Raw genomic sequence first — 19,896 nt, forward strand, 5'->3', positions numbered from 1 at the left:
GTTCAGAGAACTTCACAGTTCCTAGTTTCCAGTAAAAAGTCTTTGATGATGCAGTAGGCAGATGTTGACTTCAGCTGTGAAGAGCAAGGGTTATATACCGTTCTCAGACTTGATGGAGTAATTGTGTATTTGTTGGTTGTGTCTGAAATCTTGGTTATATTATTAATTTTTCTTACATTGTGATGTTAAGATTACTGTATTTTCTAAATTGTTGCTTTCTTAAAACATATGATTTTCCTACTTGCTACAACTAAAGCCCTTCATCTTGCTGACTTGGGATTTTGTTTAACCACTTAATTTTGTCCTCAGAGAGCAAAAGCAACAAGCAGTTGAATTGGAAGAAGGCATCATTCCAGATTCTCCAGTTCTGACTTCCTCATTTTCYGTGGCTAATCGTATGAGAAGGAAGAAAGAGAATAGACATATCCGATACATAGAACATACACACACAGATTTGGAACGTGCTGAAAGCAACAGTGGTAAGAATATGSTATTTGTTTTTGTTTTTAAAATAAATTTTAAAGTTTTTTAAGGAAGGACTAARGGAAAAAAATAACATAAATATGATATTGGAAGGTAGAAAACTAAAAAAAGCCTTACTAATCATCTTTTTATTTATTTTGGGGGGGCTTTTTCCATTTATGCTGTAATATATGAGCTTTAACAATAACTGTTATATTACCGATATACTTAAAGCTTGTCTTCAGCGCCTACTTAACCATTCCCTCCTCTATTCTTCATCCATGTGTGCATGCAAATATAAGAGTTTTCCAACACCTATCTCTTCTGCAACTTCAGACAAAAATATACTTGGGTTTGACTTGTGTGCATATCTTTATCACCACCTAGTGGGGAGTGAAATGTATGTCTTGGCACATTCAGCAATTATCCTGCAATCAAAGTGGTGCTACTGAAACTGATAGGTATCTAATTCTAGCACCTACCTGATGTTCCTTTTTCTACTTCTGATATGGTATTTGCGTTTGTTTTGTGACCTTTAGTATTGTGCACATTTAATTTAATCAAATTTGGTTCTGTATGTCAATAGGAATAACTGTAATGTATTTTAACTGTGAGAAATATTTTTATGAAAAAGGGGACTTCTTGGTTGTATTTTAATGATGCACAGGAAATGAATTAACGTGGTAAGAGCACCTGGATGATTTCTTGTGGAATAAAAAATATCTTTTTAAAAATATATTTGTTTAGATGAAGATATAAGACTTGACTAAAAGTTTCTTTGCAAAAATAGAAAAGCACAACTGTGGGGTGAGGAGAGTGGATTATTTACGCTATTTACTTTATGCCTCTAATTTTCTTGGTGTGAATCATTTTCTTTCCTTTCTAAATATGCCTGTTTCTATCCATTTTCTGAATTAAAAAAAAAAAATACTAAATCAAACCAAAGTAAAATACCTAACAAAGAGACTGTTAGTACCTATCACAGCATCTAATGGTTATGGAAAGCTGTTGGTGTCCAGCTGTAAAGAACTACACAGCATAAATAAGGTTGCTTGTTTCAGATATCAGGCTTTTCATTTTTTCAGTACCTTAGCTGATACAGCGGATTATAYTCCTGGACAGTTTATTCTTTAATCAGTAGTCTTGCTGCTATACCAAGAGGTAAATTGTAGACTGAATATTTGCTGTATGTGCACTCAGTATAGAAGGAGACATAATTATATATCAGCATTATTTTATGGTGGAAGCTGACTGGCTGGGATCATACCTGCAAGAGAAAGGATTACCATGAAAATTTTGTGAACAATTTGTCATAGTGATACSTCGAAATAAAAAGTCAGATGTGCTTAAATAAGTGGATATATTGACATGATAAAAATTATGTTCAAGTGCTTTTAAGATCAGAGTCTATATCTAAGCATAATTATCACAAAAGGCTATCTCATTTCACCCAGTGAAAATGTTTATACATCATCTTCTAGAGTTTGGAAAAATCCCACTCTGTTCCACTCAAGCAAACAGTCACCACGGAGAGGAGATACTAGTGGCAGATACTTGTGATCCACAGCTGTCTCCTGTGCCAAGTAAGTATATTAATACCTTCAGTTTTAATTCTTCTCAAAATAAGGACAAGATTTAGTAAAATCCTCATTCTGCTGTCATCAGCTGTTGGGATTCAATTCATCGTCTATCTGAACTAAGGAGACAGAAAAGGAAATAATCTTTAATAGCAGAATTTGTGCTGAAATGCATACCCTGTAAAATTATATAATCTAGTGACTTAGCATCAGAACTTAAAAATCAAGAAATAAGAAGCCCAGTGCAGCTTTTACTACTGACTTGTTATATTTTGGGTTACTCATCCRATTATCTTATGTCTGATTTTCTAGCTGTAAATTTAGTATGAAAATATTTGAAGAATTGCATTTATCATCTGAAGTCATGTGTAACATATAGAAGTTCTTTTGTTAATTATTCCCTCTTTTGCAATTGTGAATTGGTATTGCTGTCTTAAGTCCTTCTTCAGAAACCAATCTTTGAAAGCTTATGTAACATTTCAAGATTTTTCTATGTTGTTGATATTTCTGTGAAATTTTTGACTGTAAGTGACAGGATTCTGAAATACTCATGTAGATCAGGGTTGTAATGATGGTAGTTCTTTTATTTCCTTATCATATCACTTCTCCCGATTTAATCAACTGAATGATGTTAAACTCCTAAAAGAAGAGAGAGTGATCTCCCTCTTCTAACTTCAAAGTTAGAAGAATAATTTTAAGTGCTACCTAGGAAATAGGCAACACAATAAATTCACTATAAATATACAGTACATGCTGTTCTCAGACAGCTCATGCCCTGGATTGGGAGTTTGTAAAGCAACTTTTTTTTTTTTTCCTGTATGTTAATTTTGGGAAGCTGTATCCAAATAAGAAGCAYATCTCTCTCTGATACAGCTCTTCATTAATGTCAGAAATACTTTTTGTGTCTTTCTCCTCCCCTCACCACTTCTGGATTTGACTTTATATGGAACAAGTCAGCCCATTTCCATAATTATTAGATTTTAATTGGTGATCTTTTTAGTTCAGAGTTTGTAATATTTCTATGAGTGGAGTAGAATATTAGAACGCATGCATAACTCATTAAGTGAACTTCCTTGTACCCACCAGATAAACAGAAGATTGGAGGCTATCCTGTTCCAAGACCATCTTTTAACTTGGCTGCAGTAGTGGCAGAAACAATTGGACTTGCTGTTCAAGAGGAATCTGTAAGCAATATTCCCGAATTTCTCATATGATTATATGAGCTTTTTATGCCAGTTGTTTTGGAAAACGGTATTTTACTCTTACTTTAAAATTCTACAAAACTGTTTGGAGCCCAAATAATCTCACTCAGGTCTGCTTTTACTTGTTTATTACAGAATTGCTCTAGCAAAAAACTGTGCTAACATGTTCAAAGGGAAAGGAATTCTCACCCTGTAAATGACTTCTGAGTTTGACTAAGGGGGTGAACTAAACTTTAAGTCTGTCTACTCTATTTGTGCACTAATGCAAGTTTGAAATATTAAAATTACCTGGCGATGAGACAGTTTAGAGGCTTATATTAGATTATTAGATGTTTTTGCTTGGTTGCTACCATGAAGATGGTATTATGCATGCTACACAGATTTTTCTTATAAACAAAGGAAAACTTATGTCTATGTGTGAATTTGAATGAAAAAGTTTTTGAATTTCTGCAAGTCATCTTTAAAATTTGCTGGTGAAAATTTCATCTCTTTTTTGAACATTATTTTTCAGAGCTTTGAGAGATTCAGTATGAATTGGACTTTGGACTACTTATGTGCAAGCCTAGGATATTTATAATTTTTAATTCTAATAGTTTCTCATACCTCTTCTTTGTTTTGCTTTATCACCTGCAAGGAGCCCCAGAGTGTACTGAGTCCTCCCACCGCTAATATTGTTATGAACCAGGATCCAGAGAGCATGCAGTCTGAAGAATCAAGAAAACACCCAGCTTCTGAATCAACAAATGATAACAACAGTTTAGGGTGTGTTTCTGCTCAGTTAGAATAATATTGTTCTAAACAGGTTTAAATGAACTTCTGAGTTTAGTAGAATTTAAAGCTTTAAAGCAGTTTGTTTTAAAGGTATAGATTATTTTTTATATAAAGCTTATTTCAAGTAAATAGGTTAGCATTAGAAGAAAAGGAACTATAAAATTGCAAAACTGGACTTTTTCTTCTCTCTCAAACTTTTGATATTGGCTTTTGATATACACGTTCCCTCCCTCACTGAATTTTTATTGAGAGGTATCTTCTGAGGCCCCTAAACTTGGGAGTAAGTGGCCTGGGGTGAGAAAATGAACAAAAATCTTTTCTTCTACTGACAAGATGTCATATTAGTGGTCTGTTGCTCTTTTCACCCTCTTCAGGGTGTTGTGGCCTAAAGTGGATTTCTTTAGCACCCATTTGTCATCTTGAAGGACAGGACACTACTTGAAGTGTGTATTGGAGTGTACAAGAGTACCTGAAAGAACCTTGCAGATTTTTTCTTCATTTGCAGAAGGTTAGAAAATCTGTGATTGTGCTGATAAGATCTATACAGAGACCAAGATAGGCGTCTGTATCAGCCTGTCCCACCTTTTTCCATATGACTGCACTTAAAGGTGGGAAACCCTTTGATAGGTGAGATTCCTAGGTGGGCTTAATTCTGTCCTTGATTCTCAGCTGAATGTAGAATAGAATTTGACACCACACTAAAATAAAGGACTAGGATTTTGATTTCCTGCCTTTTACAGTTCTTTTGGCAACAATACTCCTAGACCAAAAGTTTCCCTTTTCTTTTTCCTTCAGTGTTCAGTTACTACTAGCAGCWCTGACAGCTTTAATGTGTATCACCACAAGGAAACTTACGTCTTTTGCATATCCCCTTTTCTCCCTCCTCCAGCTCCTTGTGTGCACCAGAAAAATATTTCATCTTTCGCTGTATTCAGTCTTTCAGAGCCGTCTCAGGACTCTCAACCGCACGCTGACTGGGATTCTCAGGTAGCTTCTCCCGTTTTTGGAGCTTCTAGCAGTATGAAGAACAACTCAAGTACAAGTCATGCCCCTTGTATTTTAGATTCAGGATTGAAGCCTAATCTCAAAACCAACCCCTTCAACAATCCTTCCAATTCCAGATCTCATAAAAGTAGATCAAAATCTGAAGATGTTGCTTTTGTTGCACCACTTAATCTTGGAACTGAAATCAACTCAGTGATCAGCCAGGCCTCTATCAATAGGCAAATGGTTGTGAAAAAGAATACTAATGAGGCTGGAACTTGCATTGGAAATGCTTGCGCAGCTAAAAATGAGGTGATCAAGATCAGTGATTTCTTTCTCATACATCATAAGCAGTTAGAAGGCAGATGTGCTAAGAGAAAGAAAGCTGAAGATGAGCTTGCAATTAGCTGCGAAAAAACATCCTTCAACAAAGAGAACTCTGTGCCTTTCGAAGCAAACATTCAGCTTGTTAATGGAGAACATACGGTTGATAAACCTTTGGATCTGTCTGATCGCTTCTCTGCAGTTCGTTGCCAAGAGAAAAAACAAGGAAGTGAAGAAACCTGTAAAAATAGACTGAAACAGGTGACTCTGCATGATGTTTTTTCACAGCTAGGGAAGTCCATTCCTGAGGATTCACCATCCATTCAAAATGCCAACAGTGAGAGTTGTTTGTTTGGCAGAGATTTACAAGAGGAACCTTATGTACAAGGGACAATGGTGGGAAAAACATTCTCAGATAACAAAAAACACATCCAAATGAAAGAAGATGTCCCTCCCTTCAAAATTGCACCACTGCTAAACACTGTAGAGACAGAACATCTTTTTGATGACATGAAGGTATGTTTTTTCTGTTTATTTTTTTCCCTTCTGGAATATTATTTTTTAAGTGTTTGGAAATGGTAAAATTGCAATATGTTGTTAGGTTGCCAGTGGCCATGTACCAAATAGAAAAAAAACAAGGACAGGACACGAAGAGTCTGAACCAGCATCTGTACTTCAACCAAACCCTTGTAGACTACCAAAAACTAAAGCACTACAAAATGAACAAGGTAACTTTATGAAAATGTTCCTTCTACCCTCTCAGTACCTGCCAGCGAATGCTATGGTTGAACAGAATTTTTCGTATCTTCTTTTCTTTCACAGTAATCACTTTTTCTGGTGTCCTTCAACTTAATCCTGTTTTTATTATCACCTCTAGCTTTTTGATCTGTATCATGATTTACTATATTTCATTAAGATTTTCTTCACCAGTATCTTCCTGGTATTCTTCTTCTGCTATGCAATAGATATGTTGCTGACTTTCAGCTTTAAACTCAATGGGCTTGCTGGTTTATTTAACACTGCTATTACTGTACACAGTGGCTTACTACAACATTTGAATAAAAGATATTGAAACAATCTCAGGAAGTTTGAATTTATACTGTCTACATCAAATGCTTTAAAACTGTACTTAAGTGTAAGGATAAACCCTATTGTTAATGTTTATGATTCCTGATGATCCTTTAAAGAAATTTCTGCTCCTACTTAAAACTGACAGGTTCTGTCAAATAATCTCCCTTGCAGGTGTTGCATCTTCTTTACTGTAAGTGATCCCATTGCTAACATTTTAATTTTTCCAACTGGGATTGCAGAATCACTGCTTCTGTACTCCTTAGCTAACCATTACACTGCATCCTTTATTTAGAAATACTTGAGAATTAAAAAAAGTCAGTTGTTCATGTTGTCATGTAGCTAGGAAGCTAAACCTCTACTTCACAGATGAGTCTCCTAGTCACTGTTCCAGAGATGACTCTAATGTCTTTAACTTTTGTGTTCTTATTGATCTATCCAATTTTAATATTAGTTCATTTACATAGTAGACATATTTTTACTGCAAGAATATTTATTTACTTCATACAAACACGTARGAGTAATGTGCTTCCCAAATATGACTCAAAATTATTATTATTACTCATTGCTTCTGAATCTTTAGATAAAATATGATTTATCCCAGATTAGCATGCTTATCATTTGAGAATAATCAATCCTTAAAACTAAGGATGAATTGATTAAAAAAAAAAACACCTTGTGATTTAGATGTTATTGGATGCTGGTGACAGAGTTTGATACTGATTGTTTGTCGTCTTTGTCATATTCTCTGCATCCAGAACTTAAAGATAAATCTTCTTTAGAAAACCTTCAGTGGAGCATAGATCCAGGAGCTGACCTTTCACAGTACAAAATGGACATTACCGTGGTTGATACAAAGGTAATCTACCTTTTTTGTAACAAGTCTATATGATACACAGCATTGAAAAAAAAAAAATTCAAGAAGTACCTTTTTTCTAGGTAGACCAAAACCACCACTTGCTAACAAAAATCTGAATTCAGCTCACTTGGTATATCAATTTAACTCTTAAAATATTTTGTGTGTACATAGTGCTGCAAGTTATTTTAAAAAGTTCCAACAATCATCATCTTGTATTTGATAAACTTTGCAGGCAGATACTAAATATGAAATTGCTCCTTTTTTTTTTTTTTTTTTTTCTTAAGACAGGTGTTCCGAGTCTCTCTTTTTTCCTGTGAAAAACGTTCACTGTGATACCACTTTATATTAAGCAGTGGAAGATGTGTAAACCTTGCATGCAGCTTGACTGTTAGAAACAACAGGGTTGCTGAGAATTTTCCTGAGCTGTATTTCTGTATGCTTCATCGATATTTTGAGTTATTCTGTTACCTAGTTTCTGCATCTTTATCATGAAAGTACTACAGCAGAAAATATAGCAGAAAAAGTGTCAAAGAAGTTGCAATAACTGACATGAAAAGGTTTTCAGATGMAAAGCATGACACTGAGTACATCAGTTACATCTAAGTGCCGTTATCTTATGTTTGCTTTGTTTATTCAGGATGATTCTCAGTCAAGGACTGGAGGGGAAGGTGTTGATATGGATTATACGTATGTTAGTGAAAGTATACTATTAAAAATGAAAAACCAAGAGCAAAACCAAGAAAGTAGTCCAGGTAAGACTTTTTTTCCTCTTTCATGTGCTTTTTTTGGAAGAGGAAAGAATATTATGTACTACTTTCCTCTGTGTGTATAGATAATAGAGAATGGTTTGCATTATAAAGCACTGATGTATTTTTGCAGATTGCAATGATCACCTAGCCTGCTTCCTAGTAGAATCAGTGGCTTTTTTTTTTTTTTTTAACCTAAAATAGAGTGATAGGATTTATTGAGACAGAACTAGTATCTTTCCTTTTAACATTGCTTAAGTTGTTAAATATTAACCATATTTTATTTCTGTTTTCATCTGCAACAAACATGCTTGCAGGACAAACAAATTTGGAAGCTTGCTGTGTAATCATATCAGACTTTCTGTAGAAAGACTAATTTCATTTTGTATGAGACATAAATAGAACTAGTACATTTAAAATAAATCCAAATATGTTTATATCACACTTACTGTATGGTATCTGGTGATTTATGGCTGCAAAGCAGTGACCTCTAAGGGCGTGTATATGTGTTTCTGAAGTACATGCAACTTAATCACATTCCTGTAGTTTATCTCCTACCCGCAGAAGGTGTATCCTTGTGCTTGGGTATCTCCATAGTTACAACAACAAAAAAAATGTGTGTGTAATATTAAGATTAAAGATAATCAMAGTGATTTGCAATTAATCAGCATTTACCAATGGAATCAAAGTGTCTTTATGAAAAATAAGTAAGCATTATCCGTATTTAAAAGATTGATAAAAGAACACAGAAAGAATAAACATATCAACAACGTTAAGTTAACCAGTACTGGAGCTGGAAGTAGGTATCTGTTCTTTTGATATGCATTCAATCAAAATATATAAAAGCATTGTTTTGAGCGTTGTTAAATTGTTGGGAGACAGATTTGGATATTTATTATGGTTTAGTTTGTTTATTTATTTATTTATTTATTTATTTATTTTAATAGGAGGAGAAAATAAAATGAATGATACCTTAACAGAAATGTTTGATCGAACAAGCCATGAAGAATATGAATCCTGCCTAGCAGAAGATAGTCCATCTGCATATGATGAAAAAGAAACTCTTCATGATGATGAGCAAGATAAAGAAAGAGCAGCAGCAAGCAAAAAGCTAAAGAGTGGGTTTTTTTTTTTTTTTTTGTCTTTGTTAGACTGGTCAAACTACAAGAGCTGACTTGAAATCAAGCTTGGTTCTCTTGGATCAAATAAACCATGAGCTCATTTTTCCAAAGTTAATGGGGGAATTCATCCATTGCAAGGACATAATATAAACCACTTTAAAACATATTTTAGGAATTCATTTATATAGCCACCACACAAATATGGTAACAGTGATGGATGTTAATAGGGGCTGTACAGCAGAATGACTCTTAAGGGAAACACTAGATTTTGTCTGGGGTTTACCTTCTCTCTTTCTTGATTTCTTAGTGTTCTGTATTTTAGTCAACCATTCTTTTACTGTTCTGCTCATCTTTCCTATTCTGCTTTTACTGTTGTCTTCCTGCTTTTCCAGTTATGCTTTTTGGTTACTGGTTCATTCAATTCTATACTACTTTTAGTATCTGATTGAATCTTCTGCCTCAGAGCAGACTTTATATGTCATCCTTGTATTTCTTAATAGCTGGCTAATCATTTTATAAACACGTCTCCAGGCAGTTTGTTAAAACTTATGACTGGTGGATTTTTTTTATTTCTGCATATATATTTACAGAATATGAGGATAAACAAGATAAGACCAAACAGAAAGCTTTTGTGGAGCCCTACTTCAAAAGTGATGAAAGGTAATGTTGTTTGTTTATTAATATAGGCATTTTAAGATTGTTTTTTTATTCCTTCCCCATAGAGATTTTTTCCTTCGATAAAGTAAGCCTGGTTTTATGCAGCTTACTAGCAGCTATAGGTGTACAGGTGGCTAATCTAGTTATTTAGGTAAAAGCTCAGTAGGAAAACCCTATAAACAGTTTGAGAGGCATGTCCATCACATTAGCTAAAAAGGAAGAGATTGCTACTTTTGCTTTTTATAACTTTATTGAATGCAATATTTCATAATCTATGCTGYTTTTTATAGTTTTGTGGTCATGCAGGAGTTTACGATCAAAGAAGCTATGGGTTACTAATCCAAGTAAAAATATTTACTTATCTCTTGTTTTTTTGCCCCTTTCCCTAGGCAGTAAATCAAGAATATTTAATAACTATACCTCTTAATACTATGTCTGTTGCCTTTCTGTACAATCATAATTGGTAACATGAATCTTCATAATGATATTAAACCCTTCTATTAAATAGTTACTGGCTTATTTTTTACCTCAGCCTGTGTTCTGTTTGTAAAGGAAAAAGGATTTTTCTAGTGCAGCTTTGAAAAAGAAAACACAAAGTTGAAAACAATCTGTTAGCCCCCCAACATACATTCCTCTTTCAGTAATCATTGCAATAACTTCTGTTCCATGTAAAATAAGTTTATAAATTAAAAAAGATATATTTTTGAGTAAATTAGATATAGTAATTATTTTAGACCTATGAAAAGCCATCAAAATCTGAGACACATATCTGTCTAAATATCATATGACATTAAAAAAACATCCTGAAACTCTTTTGCTTATAGAAAAAGTCTTGTTCAGATGTGAAATGGAGAGTGGATGGATATTGCAGACATTCCGTGATTTTTTTTCTTTTCTTTTCTTTTCTTTTCTTTTTCTTTTCTTTCTTAATACTCCTTTTCATTGTGTTCTCAAAAAAAAAGGGGGGGGGGCAAAATTTCCAGATTTGTAGCGCAAACAGATCTGCTATCATACAAAAACATTTTTGCTTTTCAGAAAGAATACTGTGTTAGATTTTCCTCATATTGAGGTCATTCGAAAGAAGGAAGAAAGAAGAAAATTGCTGGGCCATACTTGTAAGGAGTGTGAAATAGTAAGTAGTGCTCTAAATTTTGGTCAGTCTTGCATTTCAACTCTGCTATTATCAAAGTTCTAAAATGCTGTTGAAATTAAGAATATGATTACAGCATTACCAATACATAAAGTAGCAAAGAAGTAAATGCTGTTTACTAAGCTATTTACTAAGCTTTTTTAACTGTAGTAACTGCAAATAGCTTAATGTCTTGATTTCTTTTTCTTTTTTGTCTTATATCTGTTTGAAGATTGAATCCGTGATGTGAGAAGTTTCTATAAGATTTTCATTATTTTAAAAAAAATACTTATATTAGCTAGTCAGAGAATGATTTACAAGCCTCTAAATATTAGCTCAAAAGCTTTACTAAAATTTTAAGCTGCTGAATTAGGGAATGTTTTTATCTTCTCCAGCCATCCTAACCAGTACAAGTATTGTTTCTGTATGTCTTGGTTTGCTTTTGTTTCTTGTGTTCTGAGGTGTCTGTATTTTCAGATACCTACACTGGCATAGATGCAAATGCGTATGTATGTGCAAATGCTTACAAAAATATATACAGATTTTTTTAAAAAGTATAAGATTTTAGGTTTTGCATTACAAGTTTCCTTTTTGTTACTCTAGCAGCTCTTTCCTCTCTTTCATAGTACTAAACTGCTTTCAGATGCTTTGTACAGATATAAAATACTGAAATTATTAAATATGTAATAAGAACATGTTTAATTTGCTTGTTAATAGCCTAACTAACTCCAGGCTGAAAGTCTATGATCATGATGACATTCCATAAATGTGGATTAATGACTGAATAAGAGATTCTCTCTGGAGTCTTTTCACTTAATTTCACTTAACATTTTTCTTAGATCGTTGTACTATTCATTTTATTGTTAAGTCATATTTAGTTAGCTGAAGACTTATTAGAATATATTCCTGAAAAATTGCCTTGATAAATCTCATTAAATAGAAATTATTGAGTTTTACAGTCAACTATAAATACCATTTTCAAAAATATGTTTAATTCAGAGTTTGAAAGAAAACAGGATTAAAAGAAATACTTGAGTCTATTTCTCGGGCCAAGAGCTGTATTTTAACTATTTTAATTTCCTGTCTCTGCAAGCTATAGATCTTCTCTCAGCAAATCCAGTTCTTGTCACTTTCTGGCAAGTTAATTAAAGTGGTAACCATGATATTTGGAAACATTTGTAGCCTCTATTTTACAATACTAGATTTCTACATTAAGCTTTAGAAACTATAGGCCGTTCAAGACAAATGTCTCGGAATGTGTGGAATGCTTGGCTCTATCATTGCACCGTAAGAAAGCTAGCTTTGAATGAAATGCTTATGGAAAAAGGGAGTATTAGACAAAGCACAAATGATGTTTAAAACATCTTGGCTTACTTATTAGCCATTATGGTTTTGAAAAGTCTCCAAAGTCTGAGGAAATATTTAGGGAGTGGATAGAAATCAGTAAATTGTTTCTGGCAAGGCACTGCAAGCAGTTTATTTTGGGGGTGGGCAGGAATTATTTTCATTCTGAGAAGAGTGAGGGATTTGACTTCTGTACCTGCTTAGCAAAATGATATTTAAGTCCTTTACATCCTAATCTTAAAACTTTGTGGAAGCATCTCATTCACTTTTCTGCATAGAATCTCTGATAAGATGTCTTGCTATGTTTTGTATGATGACTTTGTAACATGATCAAAGAAAGATTATATGCAGGAATTACTGGTAGCTTGTAAAAGCAACATTTGCTAGTGTGGATATTCAATCTAGCTAGATTTTAAATAAGCAGGAGAATCAGATATCTTTATGTACAGTTAGATTACAGAAATGACTCTAAGTGACTTTGCAAAGAGTTAATGAAAAGTATTTTAAGAATCTGTAATTTTCTTGAGATTCCAAGTAAATGTAGAGCTCTGTAAACAGTTCTTTACAGAGAAGATACTGCGAGATGGGATTTTGCGTATCTTTTCACATAAGGAGAAATGAAGCTTGAATGTTTGAGGGACTGTAACTGCTATGGCTAGAGAGATCGATGTTAATACTTCTCTGATCTTGATCTGATCATCATTCAAAAGGCTAGAAAATGTCTGACAGGTCTTTTTACTTTTCTATCTAGCAAACATATGTTACTCTTTCATTCTCTGTCAACCTCAGTACATTTCTAAAGGAGCCAAAATAAAAAAGTGACTTTTTGATTTCTATTGAATAATTACTTAGACTGATTATTGATTTATCTTTYTATTTTCTGTTCCTGCAAGACTTTACTGTATTTTTTTCATTGTTTCATTCACTATAACTTTTTCCTTTAAAGTCTAAAGAAAGAATGCAACACACTGCAGATTTTTTTTAACAAGGTATTTTCTAGAATTCCAAGCTGTCTAAAGGACAAACATAAAGCCTACTGCTAATTATCTTTAAATAAAACTGATGTTAATCTGACTGGTTTAAATATGGACTGCAGAATTTTTATAGTTAACTCTGTTGACTTAACACCTTGTCATTTTTGAGCTTTATTAGTGGAAACTGATATGTACTTAGATGATAATTACCTATTCTACTTCTCTCATCAATCTCTAGATCTTCCACTTGGTGACACAGACATTTTTTCATCTGGTCTTTGAAGTCTAGTTCACTAACAGTGCCTCCTCCCTTTATGTGACTCAATCCATGAGCTGCTGATGTCCACTTTAAAATTTCCTGCTTGAGGGAAGTGTATAARACAATGGCAAACACTTTAAACTTTTTAAAGTTTGGTCACATTTACTAATTGAGAGAGGTTTTACTGTTGGGGCTGTATTGGGCTCAGTGCACAAATATTTTGTAGAACTTTTACTAGGGGCTCATAACCATTCCTGATTGTTTTTTATAGAACGTGCAGTTCATTCTACCTTACATACGAGGGCTTTGTAGAAGACAGACGAGTAATCTTGTATCTTGGATACAGCCTGCTAACAAACTGAATCTCTGTTCTTGACCAGGAAACCCATATGTTAGATAAAATTCCTGTACTAATGAGGGTTTTTAGAGGAAAATATCTTCTGGTATCAAACTTTGTAACAAGACAAGAAATTTATATTGCTCTTTTGGGGGGAGAAAATGTACCTCAGTTTCAGGCAGAGCTACACTTCCTGTAGTCTACAGAAACATTAAAACTAAAGAAAAAAACCCTCCACCTTTCTTCCCAGTTCGTGCAGTTTTGTCACTGTTTTCCCTCCACCCCGCCGATTGTGATTACTCTTATCTAAACAATCGTCAGTGTGTGTATGTACATGTCCATCCAGCCATCTCTCTCTCTCTATATATATATATCACTGTCTTGGGGAACAGGATTTTTATGCCTATTTTATAATTCACCTGACACCTATAAAGAAAAAAGGAATCTATTGGTGCGCTTTAATGTTCCAAATAGATAGGTTTTCTGTGATCTTTCTACCAGTAGGTGGAGAAAGGTAGTAAACTCTAACACAAATGTTCTACTCCTTTCCAATCTCCACTCCAAATCACTTTCTAACTGACTGACTGAATGAGGTTTGAAATTGTAGTTTGCCTCTCTGGATCACAATACTGTATTACTTTGGTAGAATTGTTTTATCCCTTTTATGAGGGCCAGGTTGCTTTTGCAATCCAGACTGAGACTTTCTGCTTGCCACTTAGATCATATGGTGCATTCAGCTTTAAAAATACTTCAGTACTATATAGTGTGTTGGTTCTAAATTGCTATTTTGGGGAGATGCTAGCTAGAATTACAGTCTAAAACACTACAGAGCTGCACTATAAAAATATCTTTTTGTGATGCTGCACATGGGAACCAGCCTGCAAAGAAGTCTGCAGAGTATACACTTCTCTCAGTGCAGCCTTCAACACAGCTGACAGATAAGAGAATAGGTATCTAATTTACTACATACTCTGGAGAATCCCCAGCTGGCAGATAGTTCCTGGAATCCCAGTGTCAGTCAGCATATGTTTAACTAGCTGTTTTCAACACTCCTAATTTGAGGCTAATGAACCAGGAAGCATTTTTACTTGTCTGCTGTAGATACTGTAAATTTAGACACTGTGAAGAATTTTGTAGCATACGTTTTTGCAGCAAGGTTTTTCATTTTTTTCTATTTTATTTGCAAATGCTAAAGTTTAGACTATTCATTAGAAAATTCCAATCTATTTCAAYCCCTATGCTATTTAGCTTTATAAAATTAATAACTAAAACTTTTGACGTAAGTAATTATACACATGCATAAACTTAGTACATATGTTAAAAGATATAACTCTAACAAATAAAACATTGTAGGGTTTTACTTAATCTATCAATTCAGTAAACTTTAAAGATGTGTTATCTGGCCATTATCATAACTCTTAGCTATCCTCACCAACATATTTAGATAACTGTGTTAATAGGCAGTGATTGATAATTTCATTGTGTAATGCAGTAACTTGTTATGTATGAATTTGTTAACTTAGAGTTTTTATTTTCTGACATTTAGTATTATGCAGACATTCCAGCAGAAGAGAGAGAAAAGAAACTGGCTTCCTGTTCAAGACATAGATTTCGCTACATTCCTCMAAGTACACCTGAAAATTTCTGGGAGGTTGGATTTCCTTCCACCCAAACTTGTGTGGAAAGAGGTTTGTGCATAAAATGGCTTATAAAGCACTTTTCTTGCAGCTGATTCTTTCTAAAATGGACTCCTGAAATTATCTGTTTCATAAAGCAGCCTCTCTCACACAGTTCTGTTGAGCTCATGCACCTATCGACAATCATTACTTTGAACAAACACTGCCTTTTTAAGCAGCTTTTAGAATACAAAGCAGGAAGGACTATAAGGAGGATTTTCTCAGAGCCTAGATAGACRTGGTGGAAAAAAATGAGATTTTCAGACAAATTAATTAAAATCCTACTTCTCTTTGAATCAAAGCAAGAACTTTTGACATTTTAAGAGACAAAGCAGAGGGATGGCACTTACTGAAGACAGGTACCATTTTTGAACTTTGTCTGGATCTTTAGAGCTCCCTAGTATCACATAATAACTGAGAGGTTGAGATTAAGGTATGATTAAGTAATTCTTAATACATATACCCTGACTATTAGTGAAACTCAGAAGCTAGTTTTTGACTCCTCCTCACAGAGAAGTGTGTTCTTCCCATAAATAATTTTTGTGATRCCTCTGGAACTTGGAATAAAATGTAGTTTTCAATAATGACTTTAAAACCTAYTGAGTTTATACTATACTGTATGAAAGTTTCTTCAGAAGAAGTGAAATTTGGATGTAAGGAGTCCTAGATTAACTCTCTTTGAGTTACTTGCATATTAACATATATGTTATTGGTTATGAAACATTAATCTTTGCTTATTTTTCTCTATTCTTGAATAGTTTCAGGTCAGGCATAGGAAAATTTAGCCAGGGTCTTGTGTGTGTTCTTGTATAGTAGTGTTAGAGTATCATCCTTAATCTTTCAGAATAGAGCCTTTTTTTTTCTTTTTTTGAGACTTATAAGAGCTGTATGAGGTGTATAATGAATTTTAATCAAGACTTACTGAGTTGAGTTAATTTCATTTGAACCTGTGGTTCCAAGGAATATGAGCATTTCAAACATGGAGTTCAAAATGTTAAGCCTTTCCTGTTGTGGGGGTTGGATTTCTTGTTGAAGCCCTAGTTAAGTTTACCATTCTTAAATATCTATTCAAGGGTTTTACGATGGTTAGTAGGCTGTTAAGTACCTTTGGGTTTGGTTAGTCTTCAGGAAATGGTTCATTCTTTGCCATAAATTGTGTGTAGCACCATGTATGGAAAATTAAATCCTTCTGTCCATGTAGCCTGCACCTCAGGAGTGCTGCTGAATTGCCACTTCCCCAGTAAGTTATCTGCTTTCTCTTGTGTATGCAATCAGGTAGTACTTGATTAAGAATTTCTAATCCATTACTCCTTTATCTTAGACAACAAGATGGAGAGGGAGAAATCTCAACACCGTAGAGCCTACTCTGGATCTTGATCATTATCCCTTCCAAGATGACCAAATCTTAGTCCTTCCTTTTCCAGCCTGATTGTCCTTTACTGTTGCAGCCAATGAGAAAGCTGGTCTGAACAAGCCATGTCCATTTACAACTTCAAGAGATCAAGAAAACCTGTTAGGGAGACTGTTACCACCTGTCTGGGATCTGCTTGCAACCTTGTTAAAACTAGTTTYCTAGCTGCCTCATTGTTCTGCTGAAGCAACAGCTGTTTGGTTGTTTGTGGTCCTCAGCAGGATATCAGAGGGAGACTTTGGATCTCCCCTGTCTTGGCAAAGGCCGTATTATACAAGAGTACAACAAGAAATCAGAAAACAGAAAGTGAAGATACACATTCAGAATGATAAGCAATTGCAGTTGTCACTCCAAAGTAGGGGATGCAGGGCGATGTATTTTCTGTCTCTTAATGGTATCTAAAGCAATTATATTTTAAATAATTGAGAGTTGAACAGAAAGCACTTTTCCAGCTATGAAGTACAAATCTATTATTCTTACTTCAGCAGATGTTAGCGCTGATAAACAGTAAGGGTTTGACAAAAGACAGATGCTGTAACTGATTTGCATAAAATTTCTGCTTACTATCAGTGTTAGCCAGGTTGAGCATGTTAAGAAAAATGTGTAGAAAATTTCCACATCAGAGAGCAGCTCAAGGTGTTTTTGATCCATAGGTTACTATTTGGCTTTTTCCAGGTGGACAGTCTTTAATAAATAAAGAATGCTCTTAAAACAGAGGGCTGTACTATTGAGACTGATAAAGCACACATGCCCGAAGTTTCCTGTGAAAGAGTAGAGAATACATTTTAAGTGATTTTTTATTAAGCAACTCAGCTTGCAGTAATTTTATATTTAGTTTTATATTTTTTGTTCTTAGAAAATCTTTTATAGAAAAGAATGAAACATGCAATTTTGCTTTAACTAGATGAACAATTCATAGCCTCTTTTCTCTGTAGATTCAATATTATTTGTTTGTATTGCATTGCTATACAGTCACTTACTGGAAAGCAGCTAAATGTTTTCATTAATGATAGATTCGGTGGAATGCACCCTGATATCTCTTAACTTTTTCTCRAGTGAGAACCATTTCCAAAAGAAAAAAAAAGTCAAATTATTTTTTTGAGAGCAAACAAAAAAATGAAACTGAAGTTAAGTGTTTTTATATGTTGTATTTCTTAACACAGATTTGCTCTTATTCTTTTAAGGATACATTAAAGAGGACCTTGCTCCCTGTCAGCGTCCAAAGAGACGGCAGCCTTATGCTGTAATGTTTTCTCCAAAAGGCAAAGAGCAGAAGACGTAAATGATGGAGAAATACGGCACAGCAGCCTGAGGGATATCTTTCCTGTCCTTAGATATTTATAGTTAATATGAACTTGAAATAAAGAACTGTGTTTTCTACAACAATAAATCATTTCATTAGGTATGTAAATTTTAAAAAATTCTTTTGAAAATCTGAARTATGTACCAGGAAGCAAAACTATTTAATGTAAGTTTGTTTCATATTTTTGTTAATACATTTTGTATTAATTTTTGCAGCTGCCAGACAGTGAGTCTCTCATTTTTCTTTTTGAAGTCAAGAGCTAAAACTCTAGCAATTCCTTTCTAAACTTTGTGTCAGTGAGTAACTGCTTTGAAATCCCTGAGATCACAGTTGCTCATGCAAGGTCTAAATGTTGCCTGTCAATGGGAACAGAAACGCAGATTTTGTAGGGCTCTTCCATTTTGCACTGGATTTTTTTTATATATATATAGCTTTCCTCTTTTGGCAATAGTTGTTATATCTACTTGTAATAAAAATGTATTAAATATGAAAGGTATCGATTTGTTAATAGTTTGGAGATGTAAAAGTCATTCAGTCTAAGCCTCTGTCTTAAACTTTTGGTGTTAAATATATAGTATCACATTTTTCTTGGCCTTTAAATTAGAATATCTATGCTCTCTCTCTCTCTCTCTCTCTCTCTCTCTCTCTCTCTCTCTCTCTCTCTCTCTCTTTGATCTTTGATCTGTGTGTATTCAGTTACATTGATATGGAAATAAGCATCGTTACTTTTAAATTTGGATGACAGCTATGCTTGGAGTTTTACTAGGTGATGACCACTGCTGTCCACTAGACTACAAGGCATTCTGTATAGGCATTTTTAATGAGTTCTGGTAGCAAGGAGTATAGGCAGTTTCCTACCGGCATTTGCAAAGTAAGTGCATTGAGCATGACTGGACAGGGCAATGGTTTTATACAGGCAGACCAAAGACTGTTAGAAGATACTTGAAAGAAATAATCCCAGGTAAGGCCCAGCCGTCAAGGAAGTTCAAACTTTTTTTCCTTCACAGCAGGTCCATGCTATGCTTTTTTTGGTGATGTGAAAGGGCTTAATTAGATGAAAATCAAGACTATTTTCAGGAGCATCTGTTATTACAAAATAATGCTGCAAGGGTATAATGTAATGTGCTTTTTAATGTTTAGTGTTTGCAGGAAACTTTTCCACATCAGTTTCAATTTCTTCCTCTTTTTTTCTCCKCTTCCCTTTCTGCCAGTATGCCTGCGGGCAAGGTTTTCCTTTATTCCCCCAGTTTAATCCTGGACACTCTGATTCTCGTGCAAAGGCATAAATTTTTAGCATGCTGTATCCTCCAAAGCATAAAGTAATAAAACTCTTATTATTCTTTTCCTACATATAAGGATATATGTCCAAACAGTGTATAGCCAGGGATTGTCTCAACCAATGAATTCTGTTTAAACAGAGATCATAAAATAGGCAACTATTTAAGTGCATACATAATTTTCATATGTGCACACATATGCATACATATTAAAAAATATATATGCTTAAGTACTCTAGGACTAGGACCATGTAGTTCTATGTGCAGTTACATAGGAGTGACAGTAGGCTATGCTGGAGGAGAGATTATTGCATATGCTTAAAAAAACCAACTGTAGACAAATTTAATTGTACCACTAACTAATAAAAAATCCTCTTAAGATCATAGGCCTTGCAGAAGAACAGAAGGTATATCA

General features: G+C 34.2%; 1 protein-coding gene across 5 annotated transcripts in view; it reads left to right on the forward strand.

The window, feature by feature from the left end:
* Positions 1-18,724, forward strand: part of RBBP8 (RB binding protein 8, endonuclease) — a 43,209-nt gene extending 24,485 nt beyond the window's left edge. For all 5 annotated transcript variants that reach the window (XM_085319350.1, XM_085319353.1, XM_085319348.1 and 2 more), the window contains 13 exons: positions 310-479; positions 1,944-2,045; positions 3,126-3,223; positions 3,876-4,003; positions 4,948-5,836; positions 5,922-6,048; positions 7,147-7,247; positions 7,885-7,999; positions 8,941-9,111; positions 9,705-9,774; positions 10,807-10,903; positions 15,361-15,502; positions 18,086-18,724. In XM_085319350.1, coding sequence (XP_085175476.1) covers positions 310-479; positions 1,944-2,045; positions 3,126-3,223; positions 3,876-4,003; positions 4,948-5,836; positions 5,922-6,048; positions 7,147-7,247; positions 7,885-7,999; positions 8,941-9,111; positions 9,705-9,774; positions 10,807-10,903; positions 15,361-15,502; positions 18,086-18,183 — 2,308 coding nt within the window. In that variant the 3' untranslated portion in view covers positions 18,184-18,724. The remainder of the gene's footprint in view (positions 1-309; positions 480-1,943; positions 2,046-3,125; positions 3,224-3,875; positions 4,004-4,947; positions 5,837-5,921; positions 6,049-7,146; positions 7,248-7,884; positions 8,000-8,940; positions 9,112-9,704; positions 9,775-10,806; positions 10,904-15,360; positions 15,503-18,085) is intronic.
* The last annotated feature ends 1,172 nt before the right edge of the window (positions 18,725-19,896 follow it).

Source organism: Rhea americana, unplaced genomic scaffold (genome assembly GCF_003343005.1).
Source record: "Rhea americana isolate MKP2758 unplaced genomic scaffold, rheAme1 scaffold_58, whole genome shotgun sequence".
Classification (NCBI taxonomy): domain Eukaryota; kingdom Metazoa; phylum Chordata; class Aves; order Rheiformes; family Rheidae; genus Rhea; species Rhea americana.